The sequence below is a fragment of the Dermacentor variabilis genome, chromosome 6, assembly GCF_050947875.1.
Source record: "Dermacentor variabilis isolate Ectoservices chromosome 6, ASM5094787v1, whole genome shotgun sequence".
Classification (NCBI taxonomy): Eukaryota; Metazoa; Arthropoda; class Arachnida; order Ixodida; family Ixodidae; genus Dermacentor; species Dermacentor variabilis.
The window spans coordinates 177,868,136-177,892,513 of NC_134573.1; the positions used below are offsets into that span (position 1 = coordinate 177,868,136).

At 46.5% G+C, this 24,378-nt stretch overlaps 1 protein-coding gene across 1 annotated transcript; it reads left to right on the forward strand.

Annotated features, from left to right (window-relative positions):
- Positions 1-3,344: 3,344 nt before the first annotated feature.
- On the forward strand, positions 3,345-23,917 carry LOC142585873 (uncharacterized). The gene is made up of 6 exons (XM_075696946.1): positions 3,345-3,652; positions 6,509-6,588; positions 6,743-6,826; positions 9,933-9,965; positions 16,242-16,283; positions 23,762-23,917. Exons 1-6 carry the CDS (start codon positions 3,511-3,513, stop codon positions 23,783-23,785), a joined length of 405 nt encoding a protein of 134 aa, XP_075553061.1. The 5' UTR covers positions 3,345-3,510; the 3' UTR covers positions 23,786-23,917.
- The last annotated feature ends 461 nt before the right edge of the window (positions 23,918-24,378 follow it).

Consider the following 24,378-nt stretch of genomic DNA (forward strand, 5'->3'; position numbering starts at 1 on the left):
AACGCCAGAAGGATATACCCACCGCCGAGTCCCATATTGAACAGGAGGCAGGCCGTCGCATGCCTGAGTCCTGAGCCCGGGTCGCGTTAAACCTCGCCGGACGTACAAGCAAGATCCATCCATCCATCCATCCATCCATCCATCCATCCATCCATCCATCCATCCATCCATCCATCCATCCATCCATCCACCCACCAGCCCGCCCGTCCGTCCGCCCGTCCGTCCATCCATCCATCCATCCATCCATCCATCCATCCATCCATCCATCCATCCATCCATCCATCCATCCATCCATCCATCCATCCATCCATCCATCCATCCATCCATCCATCCATCCATCCATCCATCGCACAGAAAGCACAATACGACCAACTTGAAGCCAACAGACAACAAAGCCAAATAAAACCTTACGAAAATTACTTGTTTTTAATAATTTAGCAAGTATGCCTATATTGGCTGTTAAATTCCTTTGTTCGAGGTAGTGCTTTTTCTTTCTTCACTTTTTATATGAGAATAAAAAAAAATTACCGACGATTACGTTACTTCCTAATGCGAAATTTGAGCGCAGCAAATAAGCTGTTTCACCTTTTCGATAGATTGAGGCAAAGAAATCGAGCAACACATGTATGCGCTATCACAGAATTTTTTTTTTATTTTTCACACGTATTCCTTTAACAAAGACTCCACTAGGTAAGCTTCTGCTTCGGCGGCACGCACCTCTGGATTCTGACGGCGACGGCGCTGGGCCTCTGCTCTGGCAGCTCGTTTAGCAGCAGCAGCAGCAGCAGCAGACGGAGGACTTCCATCGGTCGTCTCGCTCATGGCTCAGAAAGAACTGGCAGATAATTTCGCAGTGGCGAACGGCAGCGGCAATTTCGGCTCGGGCGGTGCACATATACAGATCCGCCGCCACCGATCTGGCTCTCTGATTGCCACCGCACAGGGCGAACGGCAGCGGCAATTTCGGCTCGGGCGGTGCACATATACAGATCCGCCGCCATCGATCTGGCTCTCTGATTGCCACCGCACAGGGGTTGCATTGGAGGAGGAGCGAAGAAAGGAATTAAGTTCGAGCCGGCGCTTTGACAACCGGAGACTCGCAGGAAGAGGGGGGAGGGGGGCGGCGTGTACACCCAGCGGCAAACGATGGGGGCAGAAGCGCGCGCAGCAAGCGGACAACACGATAAAGGGAGGAGGGAAGAGATAGCAGCGACTGACTGATGCCGCTGACGCCGATAGTGAGTCAACCCCAGCTGCGGAGTTGGTTTCAGGGACAACGCCGCCGATGCCGACACAAACAATATGATACCCTCGCTTCCGCAGCGCTAAGAACCAGGTCTAGCCGTGGGAAGGTGGTCACGTATTCGTCGACGTGCCGGGGCCTACGTGAAATAACCGGCGCGTCGGCAACTGAAGAGCACCCTATCCGCCACACAAGAACAGGGGGGGGTGGACCCTTTCCTCCTCTTTCTGCATGGCGGCGACGGTGTTCTATGCAGTCACGTTATCTTGACTCTCTAGCGGCGTCAGCGGCATCCAGCGGTATCAGTCGGTCGCTGCTAGCGCTGGGGGGATGAAAGGGGGGCGGAGCTGGTTACGAGGCCGACGACAACGCCGACGACGACGCGAAACCCAGGAACGGACGCCAAAGAGCTGCGCTCTAAAATGATGTAGTTCTCGCATAAATTTCTATTTGTACTTCGTAACTTTGTGTGCGCCTTCTCATTCTAGCTTGTTCACTTCTCTGTAATTGTGTTTTTCAATTTTCCGTTTCCGACTTCTTCACTACGCTCTTCTCGTTTTTCTTGACTATTTGGGCGCCTACGTGGTGGCACGCACTCATTCTAGGGAATTGGCTCACATATACATATACATATGCATTGGTTCACATATACACGTACGTAGAGTCACATGCCCAGTTGCTTATATCCAGTGGCTCAAGTTGTCTATCCGGGCACGTACTGAGGTGCAGACACTCAGTGGCCCAAGTGGATGCGTAGTCCGAAAGATAGCAGCAGTCAGCAAGGTGGGTGGAGGAGGCAAATAAAGCGACCATAAAACGAAAACGTCCCAGTTTCGACCGAAATCAAAGCATCGATTGCGATAGTAAATTACTAGGCGTCTATACGAAGTAAGGATAGCAGTTTTATCGGCCTGACTTTATCGCCCTTGGACGTACATCACGGCGACGCCGACACCGACTGCAGAAATGCGCCTGGAGTGTCTATATAATTGCTATCGCAATAACACGAGGAGTAGACAGTGTGGTCAGAGTAACGACAGTCGTCCGTGAAGTGTTTCAGGAGTCATAAATAACTGTCACCGTGGAAATTACGCCCAAAGATGGAATTCGGGCAAGAGCACACGATGGGGCATTGCGGAGTGTCGCTGCGATAGTAGTCACAGTTCTCTAAGATACCTTCACACTTGTTCAAGAACAGCACAGGTTAAAGAACGGAAGAATCGGAATGACGCGTTTTGACACGCCTGGCGTACTAACCGATTGTCCTGTCCATGTTAAAAGAAGGGATAATTTCTCCGCTAAAAAGAGGAACAGGTGCTAGGACCTTCTTTCAAGAACAATAGTGGACTTGCGAATATAACGCCCTATTTTAGGATTTGAGAACAATCAGCGAAATTTTTTTCTTGTGTCGTCTCTTGCATTAATTATCAACTTCCACCAAAAATAGACAAGCCGAATTTTCCAGCCAGCACCCCCAACACACACACGCACGCGCGCACACACACACACACACACACACACACACACACACACACACACACACACACACACACACACACACACACACACACACACACACACACACACACACACACACACACACACACACACACACGCACACACACACACACACACACACACACACACACACACACACACACACACACACACACACACACACACACACACACACACACACACACACACACACACACACACACACACACACACACACACACGCACGCACGCACGCACGCACGCACGCACACAAAGCAGATCACGAAGGCGGGGTCCAGTTTGTCTGCGTCAGTATATTTTACGTTAAAATCCAACTTTTCATTTTCTGTAGCGTTAATTTTTTTTGTAGTGGTCTCCCCAGGGTGGCTTCTTAAGGGCCCTGCCATTCTCTTGATTTCTTTTCAATATTATTTCTCTCAGCTCTGCAGTTAAAGAGTCTCAGTTTTGTTTTTCTCACTTAGTAATCCTCTCTACCAACGCCTATCTTTCATAACCTTGCTTCACCGTTTTTTCAACGTCTCCCTCACACATAAAAATGGACTTGTACATATGAAAGGCTAAAGAACAGCTCCCGGCAATGCATGTGATGGCTCCGACACACTTCAATCCATCAGTGGAACACAAAGGCCTCAGTGCTGTGCTATAAAGCCGGCTGTCTAGCGCTGCCACAGTTCGGCGCATTCGACTCTCCAAACAGCTTTGAAGCGACCTTCCTCGTACTACCACAGCTAACGACAGCGCGACCGATAATGAGGTGGTCGGTGACATTTCTCACAATCGCTGTGCTTTGCGGCTTACTCTGCGCAAGGGCTGAGGCGAAGACGTACGAAGAGTTTCGGAAGGAGCTTTTGGCCGTGAAGAAGGACGCGCTATCACCACCATGCAAGAAAGGTAAGGCATTCCTCCCGAAAATGCTAGAAAGTTACGCGACAAATTGGAAGGCGAATGTTAGTGGCTCGGTTGCACTGCTGCTTGAGAGTTGATGAAACTGTTTTAAAGTTGGTTTCTTGCTTTGGTCAAAGTTCTTATGGCACACTGTTTAATAAGGCACCAGTCCTGTCCATGTGTGTTCGTTTGTTCTCGTTTTTTTTTCGCATCACAATACTTATGTCTGACTAACTAGCTCAATCAAGAGCTCTGCTAAAGCCACACTAAATTAAAACCATAATCTAGATAACGCGAGAGTACACATACTTCGGACAATAATTGCGTGCCATCAGGAGAGCGAGTCATGCGGGGCTGTTATCCCGCACCGAAGTGATTAAGCTTTGGTGACTCGAAAGTTGCCTCCAGTTTTTATCGTTGTTTGCCTTTCGCGTCGCGTTCTCAGTGCGCCGCCTTTCACCAGCACGGTCAGAACACGCCGACTAAAATAAATGGCACCCAGAGCAAACTTTACGACGATTCGGCTGGCGTGCTGTAATCCCGATTTTCGCTAAACCACATTTATCGAAAAAGTCGCTACACCTGTTCAAACCACATTTCGAACGTACATGACGATCATTGGGCGACTTTAAATAGGAGTAAGTAGAGAACGATGACACTTCTACTTAAAGAAACACAATTATCTAGTTAGCTTACTACGCACACTGCGGACCCACGAGCTCAGAACTTAAACGATATGCAGCTGCACTCATCCGTTTACGATGACAACATTAAACAAACAGTTCGCTTATAAGCATGTGATGTGCCCTCTATACGTATTCATAAACAATTCAATATATTTTTCCCGGCTTTTCCACACATTCAATAGAAAAGTAGCATAAATAGCAGTTCCAAAGAAAACACCATACTCATTTAATTTTCATTTGAGCTTAAACTCCGGCGCACAAAGCATCTTGCGCGAACTGCCAAGGACAAGACGAACCCGTTTAGTTCGGGTCCATCATGCTTCTTGATCGATTCACGAGTGCGGTGGCAATGAAGGAAAGGAAGACAATAAAAGCCCATGGGCTCGGCTCGACCCTATGCATTGCTTTCACTGCATTGTGCGAGTGCATTGCGCTTCGGTAGCAAGCTGGTGCTTTGATCGCAGTTCGAGGCGACTCTTGTTACGGCAATCGATAACTCAAGAATTCAGTACAGGCTCCACTTATTGCAGTTGCCCTCCTTGCCTCCGTGCTCCACCATGACGGCACGGAATTGAGCAAACGTGATTGGCTGGTGCGTCTACAAAGATTATCTTTATTTTAAGTAGTGGTGTATTTGCCACTGCGTTCTTAAGTTACAGCTACTGTTACTACAGCTTCAAAACTCACTTTCTATTAGTGTTTTTTTTCATATGTGGAGCCTTAGGGTTTCATTATTATAGTAGACTTTCAAAAGGTTTACTGTAAACACATCCCGTTATTTATCTATCGATGATAGTAACGGTGTCATTTTATCATAAACGCACCGGTTCTGGAGTTTCTGGAGTAAAACAGGTCGCTCAGCGAATATCGTTTACTCTTTCATGCCAATAGAGATTTCCACGTGACCTCTTGATCCACTTGAAGTTATTGAGCTTTGTGTCCATTACACGCTTTCACAGCCTTCTACTGAGGCTTTGAATTTTTCTCATTTAGTTGAAAATGACCTCTCTGCGGTCCCTTTATGAGTTATCTTGAGGTAACAGTATCTTCGGCTTTCGGGAGCAGCCATATGAACGCTTTACAAACAGTGAACGAAAATTTTTGAAGAAAGCGATTTCTTTACAAAGACAACATGCGACGGAGCAGCTTTGATGCTGAATGTAGTTCGAAATTAAACTTTTCTGGATTATAGGTTGTCTGCTATCTCTCGTCTTTTAGAAAGTCTGTAGTTCATCTAGTTTATCTGTTGTAGGAAGAGAGGCGATTGCATAAATGACACATCCCCTGTATACTGATTCACTGCTGAGTTTTCCACAAAATGTTTTTTTTTTTTCGAAAGACACTTGGTGCCATTCCGGAACGATACCAGGCTTGGCATGAGCCAGGAGTATACCGTAGTTGTTAAGAATGACTTGAGCACATTAATGCGCATTACTTACTAACAACTTTCTAAACATATCGCTAGAGTATAGTTTCTATGGCCACATAAAAGTGGCCATAGAATTAAAAAGAAGCAATTAAGTGGGACCTGACGTTTGGTGAGAGGTTAATGTACACCCGTGAGAAAAAGTATACGGACCAGGAATTGCGCGAGAAAACTCATTTACTCCTATGTATCTGAATACAAATTGAAATTAAAGACTGCAGTCAAACCTTGGTATTACGAATTCTCTAGTACACTCGTGAGTTTCCGTTCATACGTGTTAATTACGAATAAATTCAGTTTTTTCCGGCGATCTTGTGGTCCGTATACTTTTGCTCACCGGTGAACATCCTCATCAGTGAAGCGGTTTGAGATCAGGAAGAATGTTGTGTTGTAGTCAATTCTTAAGAAAGTTTCCCCATTGGTGCCGCGGGCCCGGGAGACAGCAAGAGCCGCAGGAGCCCTGGACTAAGGGCGCCTCCCGCACAAGCAGAAAGACACCTGCTTGTTCTTTTTTTTAATAAATGTTTTCCCCCTCCTCCTCGTCCTCGCCATTGAGTGACGCGTCTACCAATAAGTAAGTGAGTGAGGAGTTCCCTAGTTCTCTTTAACATAGGACAAGTTGTTTAGGCGCCATACTTGCAGTTATACTACACCCGCTACCGACAAATGACATAGGCAGTAGATGCCCCAAAACCTTGAACACGTATTCCGCCTGTGGTTCCTTCCCTTTTTTCTTTATTTTCTTTTCAGTTTTCGCAAAATGTGCCCCTAGGCTGTTCAGCCTGCTGCCTCTTCTACCGCAACTAAAAAAGAACTGGGACGACTTTCAGGCGAGTTCAGTGCACGTTGAGTTCTTTAGCGCCGTAACGCTTGAAAGCCCCACGAATGCCTATAGCGGGCTAGTCATCGCAACAGAGCTTTCCATGTCTTCGGATATTTTGCCTCGTTCGCATGTATGAGTTGGCGCGCATCTTTCTCCTCCAGAATGCGCCATGCGTGAAAGAGGCGTTCGCTGAGGGCTTCCCAAATTACGCCTGGCCGTGCACAAAGGGAGGGAAGTACGAGAAGGTGAGCGACGTTGAGGAGTCATTTTGCAACAAGTTACTAATAATGCATTGAAATTGAGCTCAAAACTATTGGCAATGAGCTAACCTACTTTCGGTTGCCTTTCAGGAGCACATCATAATGTAAGCATTGGGTCTCCGTGTAGCATTCGCGCGACATAACGAAACTCCACTTTGCGACAACGGAGGCGGTCACTATTTCATTTGTGCTATTACAGCGTGTACCAGCAAAGATTGGTCAACGTTGTAGACTGTTTGGGCGCACTATATAGGAGGAAGCGGCTGAAAGCACGTTGTCCGCGACCCTAAACACACAGAAAATTCCACAATATTTTTTGTATTCTCTTTGTTGCACAATTAGTCAGGATAATTTTATTAACTTCCCAAGTTTTAACCTTAGGAGAAAATGAATGAGGCATCTTCAACAGTATTACGTCCGACGGAAACAAGCAAAGAGAACGCAGAACCTATGCTGACTACCAACTGAGGTTATTATATGGAAGCTGCGGCACAACTGCTTAACTTGCAATCGTAACACAAACGACATCTATTGAGAAAGTTGTAGAGCGTTGTAGGAAACTTCCGTTCCTATCTATTGCGAAATTCTTTTCGCTTTATAAAGAAATCTTGGAGGCACAAGTACAAAAGGCAGCCACAAGTTGAAAAGACACACACACACACAGACACACACACACACACACACACACACACACACACACACACACACACACACACACACACACACACACACACACACACACACACACACATATATATATATATATATATATAAACACACACACACACAGACAAATAAAAACATTACGGAAGACAAAACTATAGACTCTTCGCATAAAAATGCAACTTAATGGGACGCGATGAGAAGTTCAGGTGTCGCTTGCGCACGATGCTGCAAACGTTCGCGCTTTTGCTCGCCAATTGTTGGTTCAGGTGGACGATCAAGAAATTGCCATGGTGGATCCTCCGACTTAGGCGTGTCGCAGATGATTGATAATGCATTCATTGAATTACACATCCTTGCTTCTTTCCGTGTCATTTTTGGGTGATTGCACATATAACATACGAAAGCTTCAGACACGATGACACCGACAAGCGCAAACACTAAGTATAACTTGCTATCGCCGGTAAAAGGAAGAGACACCAGTGACTCTTATTCGCTTGATGCAATTTCGACAAACAGCAGTCTAAAACTTGCAGTAAGTATACAGGCCATATGCTTATATTCAAACTCTCGAACTTGAAGAACTACTTATCTACCCAAGCTACAAGAAACGTTCAAATGGTTTCATTGCTCCTAACTTCTCTCTGCAGTAATAAAGTGCTCAATCTAGTGTGACGGTTATGCTACGGGCAGTCTGCATGATACCTGAGCACCCTATCTTAAGGCACGGAAGTCGATGTTGCCGCCATTGTGACCGCCTCAAAGGGCACCAAATGCGATTGACGTCAGCTATATAGTCAAAAGACCAATTCGCTGGACTTGATGGATGATGAGAAAAAAAAAACAATAGAAAAGAGCATCACGTGTCAATTCTGACGCCTATAGTCATGAAATTTCGCAGTTTCGGTCGGAGGCGACGCAATGAAAGCGATAGCATAGTTTGGGGTTGCGCCGAAAGCGTGCCACAGAGCTGGCGTGATGGAGGGTACCGCCAACGGCATCGGAGGCGTCGCATCTCCGCGGTGCACGAGACGAGACCGAAGGAAAGCTATCGGCGTTCGTGAGCGCCCAAAAGAGAGGATTACTCGCCTTGACGCTTACTGTCCGCTCCGCTGAGAGTGCACCACGGCGGGGAATGCGCACACAGCTACTCAGAAGGAACGCTGTAGTGTGCGTGCACCCAGCGCCCGTGCAAGCAGCGGAAGCCAGCACGCTGCTTTGGACCAGACAGAGCCGGTTGAGCCTAGCGTGACGGCGCGCCCACTTATCTTCGTCGCTTTTTTGCAGCCAAACGCGCTGCGCGTCTCTGCAGACCTCCTGATCCGCCATTCGCGGGTCGCGCATGCGTGTCGATACCGTGACAGCACGACGACGCCAACAATGACGGCGCCAGCGCGCGTAGAATATCCGTATGATTGCTATCGCTAGAAAATTCAAAGGAGAAACTCACGGGAGGCAGGTATTCAACACGTGATCGGCAATTGGCAAATTTCAGCCGCCAAGTAAGCGGAGAATATGGGGAAGGGTACAGCAGATAGGCAGGTGGCAAAGACCCATCAGCCCGAGGGCATTGCAAAAGCTACTACAACCCAAACAGTGCTTTTAAAGGCCCGATCACTATGTAATGCCTATTTCCCTAGAGTAAACGCGCATGTGGGCCCCGATGGAAAGCACGGGGTTTGCCGCAACCAGCTGCCCGATTTCATGCTTTCTTATAGTGGATTTACTTTTGCCATGATTCTGCCTATGGAGGAAGGAAAAAGTTAGGAGGGAGAGTCGCGCAAGGCGACTGAAGCCGAGCGCGTCGTCCCAACACGTAATAGTCACGTCAGAACGCGCGGTAAATTTTAGCGATCCGGCTCTGCATGCAACGCTCTGACAGGGCCCCCGAACAAGCGCGCATTGATTAAAAACCAAGCGGCACCAAATGACTTGGCTAATATCGGTTCTTGCCCCGTGATCTTGACACAAGAGGTCACACGAGTTAGGACGACACTGAGCAAAGGGACGGGCGTCATGGAGCGTTCGCTTGCCAAGGCTTCTCTCCCAACCCTTCCTCCATGCTTCTTCCATATTGCCCTGCGCCTCGCTCGACGTGTTGCCCACACGACCACTATCCGCGTCCGTTCTCAGTCACCTATGCACCTCTGATTCACCAGCGAGCAAACGCTCCAGTCAGTCATCGAGGAGGCGCTGCTCCAGTAATAGAGACAAGAAGGATCGCTGTAAACACGTTCCGGCCATTAGCGTTGCAGCTACTTCTGCGAGCGTTTTTCGGATGGCACAGGCCTGGTTTACCTTTCTCTTTGTCTCTCTCTCTATTTTTTTTTAATGAGGCACCATACTGCACAGCGTCCAGTATGCTCATACAGAATTAGCTTTCTTCAGATTTTTCTGGTTCTTCAATCATGATACCTTTATTTTTCAGGCTATAAACTGCATGTTGTCTGCGGATGTCACGGTGAGTAGTTTATTTTTGTTATCTATATCAATGGATCTTCTAAATAGAACACAACGGAGTTCAACCCCTACTACTTTTGACCTATATATATATATATATATATATATATATATATATATATATATATATATATATATATATATATATATATATATATATATATATGTCAAGGTAAGGGATTGGGTTAGTTGGTGATCAACTATGCAAATTCACAATTACAATTTTTATAAAAAATTATTATACACTGAAAATTATAACCTCCATGCGCAGTGAAAAAGCACCCTTACTGACTGGGCATATGAGCAGAGCGTATGACAGCATTCTCATGTCTAGAATGCAGCTGCGCAGCTATTCTGTACGTACAACTTGCCTCGTCAAAGGATTTGGCCCTCACGTAAACAGCAAGCATAACTGCTTGTTCGCCTTGTTTTTCAGCAGAGCCCCGAATCCGGCCAGTAAGAAAACATCACAGGCGTGAATGCACACACGCTCAATACACGTGAATGAAGCAAATCAATAAAAATAAAGAAGGCAAAGTAGTTCTCCGGAAGCCCGCAAAGTGGATCCATGTTTATAAAAGAAAATATTTTCTCTACCCGACTGTAGCACAAAACTACAAAGGAGAGCCATACGGATTCCTCAGAGAGAAAGCTTCGCGGTTGAAGAAAAAATTGTGCTGATTTTCTCTGCAGCTTCGTGCTGCATTAAGGTGGATGACAGTTTCATTTTCAAATAAAGAAGGATATGTTTTCTAACGAGGAGCTTAAATTGGCGAAGGTAACGCCCGCTTAGCTTAATGTCGACTTTGCCACGAAAAATTAAAGCCTTCAGCTTGTGCAGAAATTAGTGGAGATGTCCAGCTTGGAGTGAGGACACACGCCTCAATTTTACAAGCAACTTCCTACATGTGGCTTCCGACCAGACAGCCAAATTATCGTCGTTGAATTAATTCACCAAGCCAACATTTTTTAAAGTTTGTTTCTCCGCCATAAGAATATCTGTGCGGTAAAGCCCACCGTTTCGGTGAACCCTTTCACTTCGCAGGTGATCTGAACGAACGCATAGAACGTTGATCAGAACCTCAATTTGTCATATGCCAGTTAGCAGCGTTACATATGCGGCGCACTGAATATGTCGTAGGTGGGGTGAACACTAGCGCGGCGCGGCGGCAAGTCTGAAGGTTACCGAAAATATAAAGACGAAATGCAGGGAAAATAAAATCAGTCGCACATGGTCAAGAATTTCAGTGTTTCTTTGTTATATTAATCTGCACTGTTGTAACTTTTGCACACAACGTTTACTTTGATATAGCCACTGTTAGTATTTTTGGGTCACATGCAATCTACTTATGTAGCTTTTAGATGCAAAAATGGCCACCCAGTGCTTACACTGGTGAATAAAATTGATTTATTTGTTGAACTTAAACGTTGTCAAACCTGACCGAAGATTTTGTCTGATGAGTCAGAACAGAAGTTTCTAGAAGTTGTCGGAAGCAAACGTTATTGCAAGGAGCACGAAGTTATGGTAGGACGTTGTTTAGGTTCCTTCCCACTGTTCGTTCTTCCTCACGGTAATCCGAAGAATTAGCAGTGTGTGTGCGTGTGTGTGCGTGCGTGTGCGTGCGTGCGTGTGTGTGTGTGTGTGTGTGTGTGTGCGTGCGCGTGCCTGCCTGCGTGCGTGCGTGCGTGTGTGTGTGTGTGTGTGTGTGTGTGTGTGTGTGTGTGTGTGTGTGTGTGTGTGCATCAGGGACGTAGCCAGGGGGGGGCTTATGGGGCTTCAGCCCCCCCCCCCCCCGAAATTTTTTCGTGCTGTCCATGCACCGCCGACCAAAGCAACCTCCGGTGCGGGAAATGATTCTGGATTTTGTCTAGAACGTCTTTTTCACGCTCGAAAAGCCATTTCACCGCAAAAATTGCGAATTCGGGCTGGATTTCGCGGCAACGCCCGCGCACCGGGAGCCGCATAACGCAAGCAGCCCCATCCGAGCGCAAAGTTTCAAGGACGTTTTCATGGCGAACGGGCTCGCCGCGGCATCTCGCGGACGCCGCGGAATCTACTCTCTATCATGGAATCTACGGAGCGCGTGGATGTCAATTCCGAAACTTTGTGGGTATAAAGTTCTCATAAACTATTGATGTGAAAGGTGCATTGACATTTCCAAACGTGTGCTTTAGATTTTCAATTGCGGAACTTTGTAAGTTTAATGTTCCCATAAATATTTGATGCCAAAGGTTTATCAACTTTTCCAAAGTCGTACATCGGGCCATAAAACGAGACAAGCCAAATCAACACACTATCAGACAAGTTGACAAAGCCTGCAGCGAGGCCCGGTGAGACGCAGTGTTGTGGTGGTTCATTCGTGCCGTGATGTCACATAAAAAAATATCATAATTTTTTTTAACCTGCGCCAAAGCATGCAGTGAAGACACTAAAGCCAGCCAAGGTAACTACGTTCTTATTTATTTTTTCTGCTCTGACTTTTAATCGCGAGGACACATTGAGCTTCAATCTTTTTGTTCTCGCTCCCCTACCCGCGGGCTGCCAGAGCCAGCCAGAGCGCATGCCCGACCACCGCGCGACGCACTTCGGTGCGCGTTCGGTTTTCTCTGGCCGAGTGGATTTTCGCCTGGCAGAGTTTTGGACGCTTTCTAGCTAGCAGACGAGAGAAAGGAACAATGGTCGCTCGCCGCCATCACTGTGGGAACTCGACCGCTTTCGCTTGAGCGCAACCTCTCCAGAAAGTTTTGTCGAGCTCGCCGGTGTAGGATACCGAGCAGTTTGTGCATGGTTCTTGGTGGTCCAAGCGTCTCGTTTTTTCTTCGATATTCCTTTAATAGCCACATTAGTTGCCTAAAGTAGGCATTCGATTGTGACCAACATACTTTCCTTTGCGTTTTTTTTTTCATTACGGTGCTCCCGCCCCACAAAAGAAAAAGAAAGAAACGTTGTTGCGGTGCAGCGAATTGTTGCATGGTGAAAGTTCTATTTTGTTACTTCTTTTGCGGAAAGTAATGGGCCATGGGACGCTTCAGATGCCGGATACTCTTATTATATTATTGCGATAGCGATGATATGGACACTCTAGGCGCATTCCTGCCGTCGCCATCGCGCTCATGTTCCGCATAAAGTCCAAGGGCGATAACATCGGGACCGCGTGCCGCATACTGTATGTGCGAGTGAAAGCGTAGGGGGGGGGGGGATGGCATGGGTGGGCCGACGATGGTAGCTCAGTCTTGTGTGCAAAAAAGGAGATAAGCGGGGAGGAAGCGCGCCACCTTCCGTCGCGCGTGATACATCGGGGGGAGTGGATGGAATGGGGCGGGGTCTAGGATTCCTTAATCTGTGATTTCGCAACATGCTTATTTGCCTTACTCGATGCATTATATAAAGCGACTTTTTCTTAGATACGTAGGTTTATTGGAGACTTATACGTATATTTAAATATCCTTTTGCGAGGTTTTGTATACGTGCAGCGAACTTTGTTTCCAGTGACATTTTTTTTGCCCTTTATCAATCTGTATCTTCGCATTTGTATATTCCATCGTATCTTCGCATTTGTAATGTATGAGGGCGAGTCAAATGAAAGTGCGTCTACCAACCCCACGCAATAATGGTTCGGTTCATTATCTGTGAGACATGCGCGTAGCACACAGGCATCTCTCATTTACAAAATTGACAAGTAGGTATGAGGATAAATATTCTTTAATGCTCTCATACACTGGGTTGAACATAGCTGCGTGACGTAATCGACGCTCCAGAAGTTGAACAGCGTGGTGTCGTGAGTTTTCTGACAGCTGAAGGTGCTTTCCTCCAAAAAGTTAGTCACCGTATGGCAGCCGTGTGCGTTGAACATTGCATTTCATTGGCCACTGTGAAGCGTTGGAGCAAACTGTTGAAAGAAGAACGTGAAAGTTGCAAATACAATCCAAGACCGGGCCAAAGCCACCATGCAATCAACCCCAACAAAATTGTAAAGGTTGATGAGCTGATCAGACAAGAACGGAGGGTAACGATGGTAACGGTATCGATGAACCTGCCGAGCGTGTGAACATCAGTCGGGGTTCTGTTCACGCCATAATTCATAAACATCTCGGTTATCGGCTTTCGCGCGCGCAATGGATGCCCAAGATTGTGAACCAACGCCAGAAGACGCAGAAGTTCGGTGCTGCCTTTACTCATCTGATCCGGTATCACAATAAGGGTGACGATTTCTTGTATGCAATTGTGATCGGAGACGAACCATCATGCCACTACTACAAGCCTGAAACACGACGGCAAAGCTTACAATGGAAACTTTCGAATTCACCACCCCCAAAGAAAGCAAAGGCCGTCATTTCCGCCGGAAAGGTGTTGTTGACTTTTATTTTTCGATCGTCAGGGGCCATTACTGATAAAATTTGCTAAATCTTGAGAAACTATCAATTGTTCCCGATATCGTGAAACGCCGGATCGGCTGCGTGTCGCCATCAAGAATAAACTACGTGAAAAATTGACGAATGGGGTCATCATCTTCCACGACAATGCCCCTCCCCACGTCGCTGATGTGATTTATATGAAAGTGGCAAAGTTCAAGCGGGAAACACTGCAACATCCGCCATACAGCTCAGACCTGTCGCCTTGCGACTTCCACATTTTGGGGCAACCGAAAAAGACAGCTCAAGGGAACCAGATTCGTCTCGGACGATGACGTGAAAGTCAGTTGCAGACGTTTTGAAGCAACAACCCAAGGAGCTTTATGAGACGGGAATTACGCGACTCGTTAGTCAGTGGGACAAATGTCTAAATGCTCATGGAGGCTACATTTAAATAAAGTGCCCCGTTTGTTACATATTCGCATTGGCGCACTTTCATTTGACTCGCCCTCGTATATTCTGCAGAACTCCTGCTTTTTATGCGTGCTCTTTGTTGCGACTATAATTTCGGTGCAATTACTCACGATAGACGACCGGTGACAGCTGCTCCTGTGTAATACATTGGAACAAAGGACAGCGTCATTGAGATTTTTCACTGGCCGTTGCATATGTACAAGAATGAAACAAGGATCTTGAATGACAAAGTTTCATTAACATATTTGTCCTCAACTTGTTCATTTCATGGCCTTTACATTTTTCATATCAGCGGCATGCACTGCTTTGCTGGTTTTGAACTGATGTAGTTCTAAAGTTCGTGTGATATTTTCTTTACTTACTACATAGACAAAAAAACATGTAAGCACTGACATCAGTTATGTTGGGCACAATTTTTGGCACATACGAGTATAATATTTTATGAAAAAATACATATTTTACTTGTATTGATAGTGCGTAGCGTTCAAGTCGTTTGCAGCATCTGTGGCAATGGCAATACAGTTATTATTCATGTATTTTATCCCCAAGCAAATTGTTTAAGAGGAAGCTTTAGCTCGGGCCCAACTCCGACGCGGCCTATTCAGATACATGTAAAACGCAGAAACGCTTTTCTGAGATAACCCCTGAATCGCTTTTAATGAAATTTGTTGCATTTGAGAGAATACGTTAAATTCTAGTGTCTGTTGGAAGCGGAATTTTCATTTAGGGCCCGAAATTTGTTTAAAATATTTTGAAAAATTCGAAACTTCGAAAAAAATAGAAGCACGAAGTTTACAAATTAATAGCTCTGCATCAAGAACAGATATCGCGGTTCTGTAAACGGCATCCATTACACTATTCAGAGCATACAAATTCGATATGTCTATTTGTATCCTATGTGAATTCGTTATGTTATGTACAAGGGTTCTGCAAAAGCCGTATTTCCATAATACTTAATTTTTTGGGACTCATGTATAACATCAATTTTGTCCGCTGTAGATGTACTATAATGTGTAATTCACAGAATTGTGATATCAATTTTCATCGCTGATTTACAGAGTTGTAAACTTCATTGTTTCGCTTTCTGAAAATTTTCGATTTTCGCCACTTCTTAATAAAATATTGACGACCTAAATCGAAAATTCGAAACAAACAATCACTAGAATTTAAGTTTTTCCTTTAAATGCAACAAACCTCATCAAATTTGGTGAAGTGGTTGCCGAGAAAAACGAATTCTCCTTCTACATGTATTTAGATAGGAGCATCCGACCTAATGTCTCCTCTTAGGAGGAGGCCGAGCTGCATTGTGAGCTCCCCCCCCTCCCCCCCCCCCCCCGAACGAAATATCTGGCTACGCCACTGGTGTGCATGTGTGCGCGTGTGTGTGTTTAGCGATCCGCCAAATCCTGCCACTGCAGATTTATCTTCCACTTATCTGCTCTTGTAACAGAAATTCTTCGGGCCATCTGAAGCAAGAATGAAGACGGCAACCGTAAGCGCATTTTTCTTACTTGTTTATATAGTAAATTTTGATATTATATTCGCGGCCACGTAGAGGCTAGTTGGTACATATTTGGGAGCAGAACGGCGCTAAATGCAACACAAAGAACGACAAACCAGAGGACGCGGCGCTGACAAACAACGGAAAGGTTCATTACGTGAGAAGTATTATATAAACATTTAAAAAACCTGATAAGAAAAAACACGAAAAATAGATGGCAAATCAGTTGTGCGGAAGCCCGCAGAGTGGAGAAAAGCTTCGTACTACAACACGAGTGGATGGCAATTTGTCCCTTTCACAAATATAGATGCAACAAACGAATCAAGCATATGACACATGGCACAAGCGCAGTTAAATTAACAGCAAAAGAATGTGATTTCTATATCGCTGAAATATAGTGATGGCATGCTTATGTTAGACGGCCCATTCCGAAGAATACCGAAGGCCTAAAAGAGTTTCACGCCCCGCGCGTCATTCGCGATATGTTCTGAGTGGACGCGTACTTTGAAAGAAACTTCGGCACACACTCGCCATGAGTGAAGAAGACGGCTTAATGAATTAAAAGGTGGATAGGCTGGCCGGAGGAACGCACCTCTGGCCTGCTACTCCGCACTGGTGAAAGGAAAAAGAAACATAGGAAAGAAGATGAAAACAGCAGCAGTGACGCTGTTATACAATGAGCTATGCACCTAGTGTTCAATGCCGCGTAATTAACAGTTGCCCTGAGAAGTGCACAAGAAGGCACACACACACACACACACACACACACACACACACACACACACACACACACACACACACACACACACACACACACACACACACACACACACACACACACACACGCACACACACACACACACACACACACACACACACACACACAAACACACACACACACACACACACACACACACGCACGCAGGCAGGCAGGCACGCACGCACACACACACACTATGTATATATATATATATATATATATATATATATATATATATATATATATATATATATATATATATACTGTGGGGTTCTCAAACGTGCACTTGAGACAAGGGAACGGAAACAGTAGTGCAAACAATCACAACGGCATTTATTGCGCCTTTCATGTACTAATGTCTGCGAGCAAAGTTGCTATCCATAGAACATGCCGTTCAGCGCGCGACGCATCTAAGAAGTCCGACTCACCGCGACTGGATATCGAACGAATATGTTCGCCTTGTGCTGGACACCAACGCCTGGTCGTTCGTGTGTACGGTCATGCGAACGGTGGCGCGTTCGAACAATCGTGTTCGTCGATTCAGATGTCCTGCTCCTAGGCCTCGAAAGACGGTCTCGCAGACGCATGGGTCAGCGCACGTGCGAAACATCCACGCCGCTTGCCGATCCCGAGCCAAAGAAGAACAGCCTTCTCGCTTTTGTGCCTAAGGAATCCCACCGTTAAGTGGCGTTAGCAGCACAACAATGGCGCCATCTCTCGTACTGCTCTGCAAGCACACCGACCGCCGCCGTGAAGCCACGGGGCGGAGCCGGATCACAGGAGCCATGAGGGGATAAAGGACATCAGGGGACGCGTGAGAGTCGCGCATCCCAACAAAACACTGAATGTACATACACAGTACTAAGAGAGAGAGAGAGAAAGGCAAAGGAAAGACAGGGAGGTTAACCAGAGATTATCTCCGGTTGGCTACCCTGTACTGGGGGAGGGGCAAGGAGATGCGATAGGTGAGGGAGAGAAGGATAAAAATAAATAAAAAATAAAGAACAATCAAACTACACACACATGCACGTGCACACAAACTGTTTCTGTGGGTACTGTCACGCAGCCCGCAGAGGCGTTCCTAGTGTTATGCAGTGTCACCGCACAATCCTGCGTCACACAGTGAAGTCACAATCTGTGAGAAAGTCCAGTGTCTTTTAAATACCGCAGCAGCGCCTTCATAGCCGATCGCGCTGATCTTCGCGTAGGCCAGCTTCCAAGTATCTTGTTTTCTGTCATTGGGCGCTTGTCCACTTTGTCAAGAGTGGCTGAGAGGACTGCTCTTTGCGGTTTGAAACGAGAGCACTGACAAAGAAGGTGCGCGATTGTTTCATTGCACGCGCAGAAGTTACAAAGTGGGCTGTTGGACATTCCGATAAGAGAAGAGTACGCATTTGAAGATGCTACTCCAAGCCATAGACGAACTAGAAGGGTGCAGTCGCGTCGTGGAAGCTCGGGCGGAATACGGAGTTGTAAATTAGGGTCCAGGGTATGAAGGCGTGCACTTGTGAAATCGTATGAATTCCACTGAGCTAACGTCAGGTCATGTGCAAGTACGGCAAGTTTTTTCGCTGCGTCGGCTCTCGAAAGAGGAATGGCCACGCAGTTGACGCCGTAATGGGCAGATCGGGCAGCTGCGTCTGCTCGATCATTGCCATGTATGCCACAGTGACGAGGTAGCCACTGATACAGGATATCGTGTCCTTCGTCAACTATGCGATGGTGTGCTTCTCTGATCTCTGCGACGAACTGTTCATGTGATCCATGGCGCAGTGCTGAGAGTACACTCTGTAGGGCTGCCTTGGAATCACAGAAGGCTGACCATGCATGGGGTGGTTCCTCCTGAATGAAATGAAGAGCCGCACGCAAGGCTACCAGTTCAGCAGCTGTCGTTGATGATACATGTGACGTTTTTAGCTGTATTTTGATGGATCTTGTTGGTATCACTACAGCAGCAGGTGGACTTGCCGATGTGACTGAGCCGTCGATGTAAACGTGTACGCTGCCACTGTGCGCCTCATGTAAAAGCTTTAATGTGGCCTGCTTCAGGGCAAACGACGGCATGTTAGCCTTCTTCGTGATTCCTGGGATGGTGAGGCGTATTTCAGGTCTGTGCAGACACCATAAAGGTGAGGATGGTCTTGCTGCTGGCATGTAGTTCGATGGCAATGAGGTACGATTGGCAACAATTATACGACTGATATTTGCGTGTGGCCTTTCTGCGGGTAGAGTTGCAAGATGGTGAGAAGGTAGTCGGGCAACGTGTTGAATATGTGCCCTGAGAGCGTCAGTTACCAGGTACGTTGATATTGGGTGATTTCGAGCTATGACAATCGTTGCCGCTGTAGACGCACACCTCGGAAGACCAAGACACGTCCTTAGCGCTTAAGCTTGTAGTCCCTGGAGTACACGCAGGCTTGTTTTGCAGGTGTTACCAAGCACAGGGAAGCTGTATCTTGCGAAACCGAGGAACAAGGCGTTAGAAAGCTGCAGCATTGACCGCACCGATGTGCCCCATGACTTTCCGCCGAGAAATTTGAGGAGATGTATTATTGTCATCAACCTCCTCTTTAGGTGTGAAACGTGCGGGCTCCATGATAGGTCGCGGTCGATAATTACACCTAAAAAGCGGTGTTTCCGTGCATTTGCAACTGCTTGTCCGTTGACACTTACAGAATAACGCTTCATTGCCTTCCGAGTGAAAGTAACAAGGCAGCATTTCTCTGAAGACAGCTCTAAGTACTGTTTTCGCAAGTACAGTGATGTTAAGGTAGCTGCCTTTTGTAGCCGTGCTCGTAGCTGCAGTCGTGTTACAGCAGACGCCCAAATGCAGATGTCGTCGGCATAGATTGATACCTGAACTGTGCTGGGCAAGCATCGGACTAGGCCAACGAGCACTATAGGTTGAATAGCGTCGGGCTCAACACTCCGCCTTGCGGTACTCCATGGCACGTTTGGTGTTGAGTCGTGGCGCGATCCTCGGTCATCACAAGGAGATGCCTGTCGGTCAAATAACTGCACAGCCACTGAAAAGCGCGGCCACCGATTCCGGCTTCAATTAAAGCCCCTAAAATGGCATAATGTGCTATATTGTCATAGGCGCCTTTTATGTCAAGGAATAATGCTGCAGTGAGTCGTTTCAGACGTTTTTGATGTTGAACAAACGTGCCCAAATAGATGACATTATCTATGGATGAGAGCCCACGCCGGAAGTCGGCCATAGCATCTCGGTACACGTTGTAATTTTCCAGGTACCATTCCAGGCGAGCCTAAATCATTTTTTCCATTATTTTCCCTATGCAACTGGCCAGAGCGATGGGGCGGTACGATGACAAATCCAACGGTGATTTACCAGGTTTGAGAAGTGGAACCAAGCGGCTGCATTTCCATTCACGTGGAACCAAACCGTTGCGCCAAGACTCTTTGTAATGGTTTAGTAGCATGAGCCATGCTTTCTGACCAAGATTGGCGAGCGCCGCATAGGTAACGCCGCCCGGCCCAGGTGAAGAAGAGCGCCTGCAAGTCGCCAGTGCCGCTTCAAGTTCCTCCACCGAAAACATTACATCCATGCGGGAATCCCGTGGCACAGGAGTGGCACATGGTGTAAGTGCGCGTTGGAGCTGCGAGTTGGCAAGTCTTGAGCAAAATTCTTCAGCAATGTCTATTTCGCTGCGACCTTGGTGCAAAGCGAGGGATTTGAAAGGAACACGCTGTTGCGGTGATACGCGAAGTCCACGCACGGTTCTCCATATCCGAGATAATCGCTGACGTGGATCCAAAGACTCACATAAACGTTTCCATCTTTGGGATTGTAGTGCATCAATGCGGCGTTGAATCTTCTTTTGCATCCGCCATGCCTCGCTGAGATCATGGATGGATTTGGTTCTCCTGTATCTTCTTTCAGCCCTCCGGCGAATTGCTCGTAGTCGCTGCAGTTCGGCATCAAATTCTTCGTATTTCGGGAAAGGCTGAAAAGCACGCATAGCCTCCTGCATGGCTTTTTGAATTTCGTGTTCCAGACTTCAATGGTTCCCTTGCTGATATACTTCCTCCATGCGCGACCGAAACGCCGACCATTCAATTCTCCGGAGGGTCGTGGAGGGGCATTTAGATAGTCCCTTGATCTTCACGTACGTTGGAATGTGGTCGCTTCCATGTGATTCGATGTCTGTAAACCATTGCACGTTTCTTTCAAGACGCCGAGAAACCAGGGTAAATTCTAGGCAGCTGCTGTACGTAGGCCCGCGTGAATATGTCGGACTACCATCGTCGAGGCAGTAAAGGTCGTGCTGTGTGGCAAAGGATGCTAGTCGCCTTCCCCTGGAGTCCATCTTCAAGCTCCCCCAAAGCGGATGGTGAGCATTAAAATCTCCTGTGAGAATCGTAGGGCCGAGAGTCGCTGACAGCACGTCGTGCAGTCATTTAGAGTCGAAGCCACTTGAAGGAGTAATGTAAACAGCGACGAGTGTGAACGTAAGCTTATTCGTTTTCACAATTAAACAAACGTACTGGTTGTCGTCGTGAGGCGGTACTGGTTGTAACACGTGTGTTAGATCACATCGAATATATACAATTACCTTGCTCACATCACCACAGGTAGAAGACATGAATGCTTCATAGCCAGAAATGCGTATAACATTCTGCACGTTCGGTTCGCAAATCACGAGGATGGGAAATCGGTTTTCGAATACATAGTGTCTAAAATCTGAAATTCTCGATTTGAGACCACGGGCATACCACTGCAATAGAAATGCTTTCTTGACTTCCTTGTGGAAAGGCAGCGAGGGGCGGGCCATGGTGCTATGCGATGCTTTCAAGTACGGGAGTCAGCGCGTCCAGTACTTGGAGTGCGCTGCGAGCAGCCGGAGTGTCCATGTTTGTCAGTAGTAGACGCATGACATTCGTGAGCAATTTGAGCATATCAATCACTTGTGAATCCTTGTCTCGCATTTGGTCAACTGAAGTGACATTTGACGTTAAGTGGCGAATCATGTGCTCTGGCTCTGGCGCGTGGCATGTCTTCAGCAGTGCTGGCCACGCCTCGCTTGATGAAGCGTGAATAGCAGGGCCGCTTTTATCGCTGACATTCGCGCTCTTACTGGAGACAGATGGAACAGGAGGCGGCGTTGCCGGACGAGACTTTTCCCTGAACCGGAAGAGGATTTCGTAGACTCGTTTCCGGGAGCGATGTCGCCTTATCGCTGCAGAAGCATCTCTGTGTGACGATCCGTCTCTAGCCATTTTTCTCAAGATTTTCTGCTCTTTCTTTAGGCGTGGACAGTCTTTTGAGGATGCGAAGTGCGAGCCTTTACAATTTGGGCACTTGAGCTCTGTTGCACGGCAAGTGTCAGTGTCGTGTTGTTCGGAACATCGTGGACATGTCGTTGTATTTCGGCAGACAGCGCTCACATGTCCAATTCTTTGACATTTTCTGCACTGAAGTGGTTTGGGTACGAAAGGCCGTACCACATGCCGAAGGTGGCCGACCTTTACATGTGAAGGGAGGCAGTCACCTTTAAACACGAGCCTTACACAGGTCGACTTGCCAAGGCGCCGAGCTTGTAGTAAGGCAACACCATCTGTGGCAGGCTTGATTAAAATTGGCAGGTCGCTGTCGCTAATCGATTCGTCAATATCATAATCAGAACCAGCCGTGGTTTCGTTGTCCTGCGGAATGAGGTAGTGGACATTGATGTTGCCCAGGAGCTTTACTGTCATCAAAGCATTGATTGCGCTTTGGGTGTGGACATCAATAGCCAGGACGTTCTTTCGAGTATTAATTCTTATATCCTTGATTTCTCCTGGGACAAGAGCCTCCAGAGAGACGGAAATCGCTTGTCTATTAAGGCGGTTGAGGTTGTCGGCAGGTGTGTCCGGCACACAGTACTAAATGTATGCACAAAACTATAGACATAGAACAGCGTGTATTACAGAAGCTACCTAGATGTGCCACAGTTTCAAATAGCACAACACATATCACACGGCACAGTGAATACCCGTACATATGATTTGTGCGCACTCCCGTATTAAATTTGTTTAGGACGCCGTTATACGACTCCCGTGATCACATGAACTATTTATCGAGACTCAACCAATTCTCAACAGTCGGAAAATGCAAACGTGCCTGCGTTTCGTAGTTCTAGTGCACGCTGCGAAATTCCAGGCGATCAGAATAATCCCGGAGCTCACCAATAGGATGTATGCACTGAGCAATGTATTCGCAGCACTTCGTTACGTTTCCGATAAAGATGCCTGATGGAAGGAAAATCTTAAATTGACACAGCGTGACGATCTCTTCTGGTCACTATTCACTGAATGTGCCTGTGAAACGGACATGCGCGAGCGTGGTGCTACGATTCAGTAATGCTGCGTTTAGTGTGCAAGTTGACGTCGTTCTCGCAGTAATACATTTATGCGATATTTGCCAAGTAGTGTAGCACTGACATCACACAAATCGAATCCCTTAATACGTACCCCTGATTCCTCGTGCGTATTGCAAGAAGTACAATTTTCTTCTTCTTTCACGTTTTTTTCTATATTACTGCCAAGTGTTAAATATTACCTTCAGCTTTACCCGTACTCAGAAAAAGAGGGGGAATGAACAGAACAGAATACGAGATAGAAATGGCGCTTGTATGCGTGTGCATTCGGCCCTAGTCTATGTAGCAGCAGTGATAATCGATGTTGTTTTATTGTTGTTTCTATGCAGCAATGCCTCCTCGACAATGTGTGACGAGTACGCGGCAAGCACAATGCCAAAAACAGCACGCTCGGCGGTATCCTACTTTCCGGCGGCGAAGTTGTAGTTGGAGTTCTAACCTTGCTCGCACATCGCTCAATAAAAATCTACGACCTCCCAAGCAAAGTGGTTCAGTGACTTTGGCTTGTTTAAAATATATATATATATATATATATATATATATATATATATATATATATATATAAGAAGACATCCTCCATGAATAAATCAATCAAATGAACTTTTATTTCTCCACGAGAAATATGGGGTGACCGGAAAAAAAAACCCCGCAAAATGCAGCTTGACAAAGCGCCGGCCCCCACAAAGTGATGCGGAGGTATAGACTTCTATATAATATGTATATAGGAAGGAACTAAACATACTTATTCTACTTATTCAAATCGTACACTTTGACAAAAGATGGACAAATAACCTATAAATACTTAATAAAAAGCCGAATGGGTTTTAGCCTTTCATAACAGAATGGACATATCTGAAATACAGGATCGATACACATACAAAGGTCTGAAATCTTGACCTCGCCTTTCAGCATTTTACAATCTTTGTCAGAAAAATTATAGCGCCGA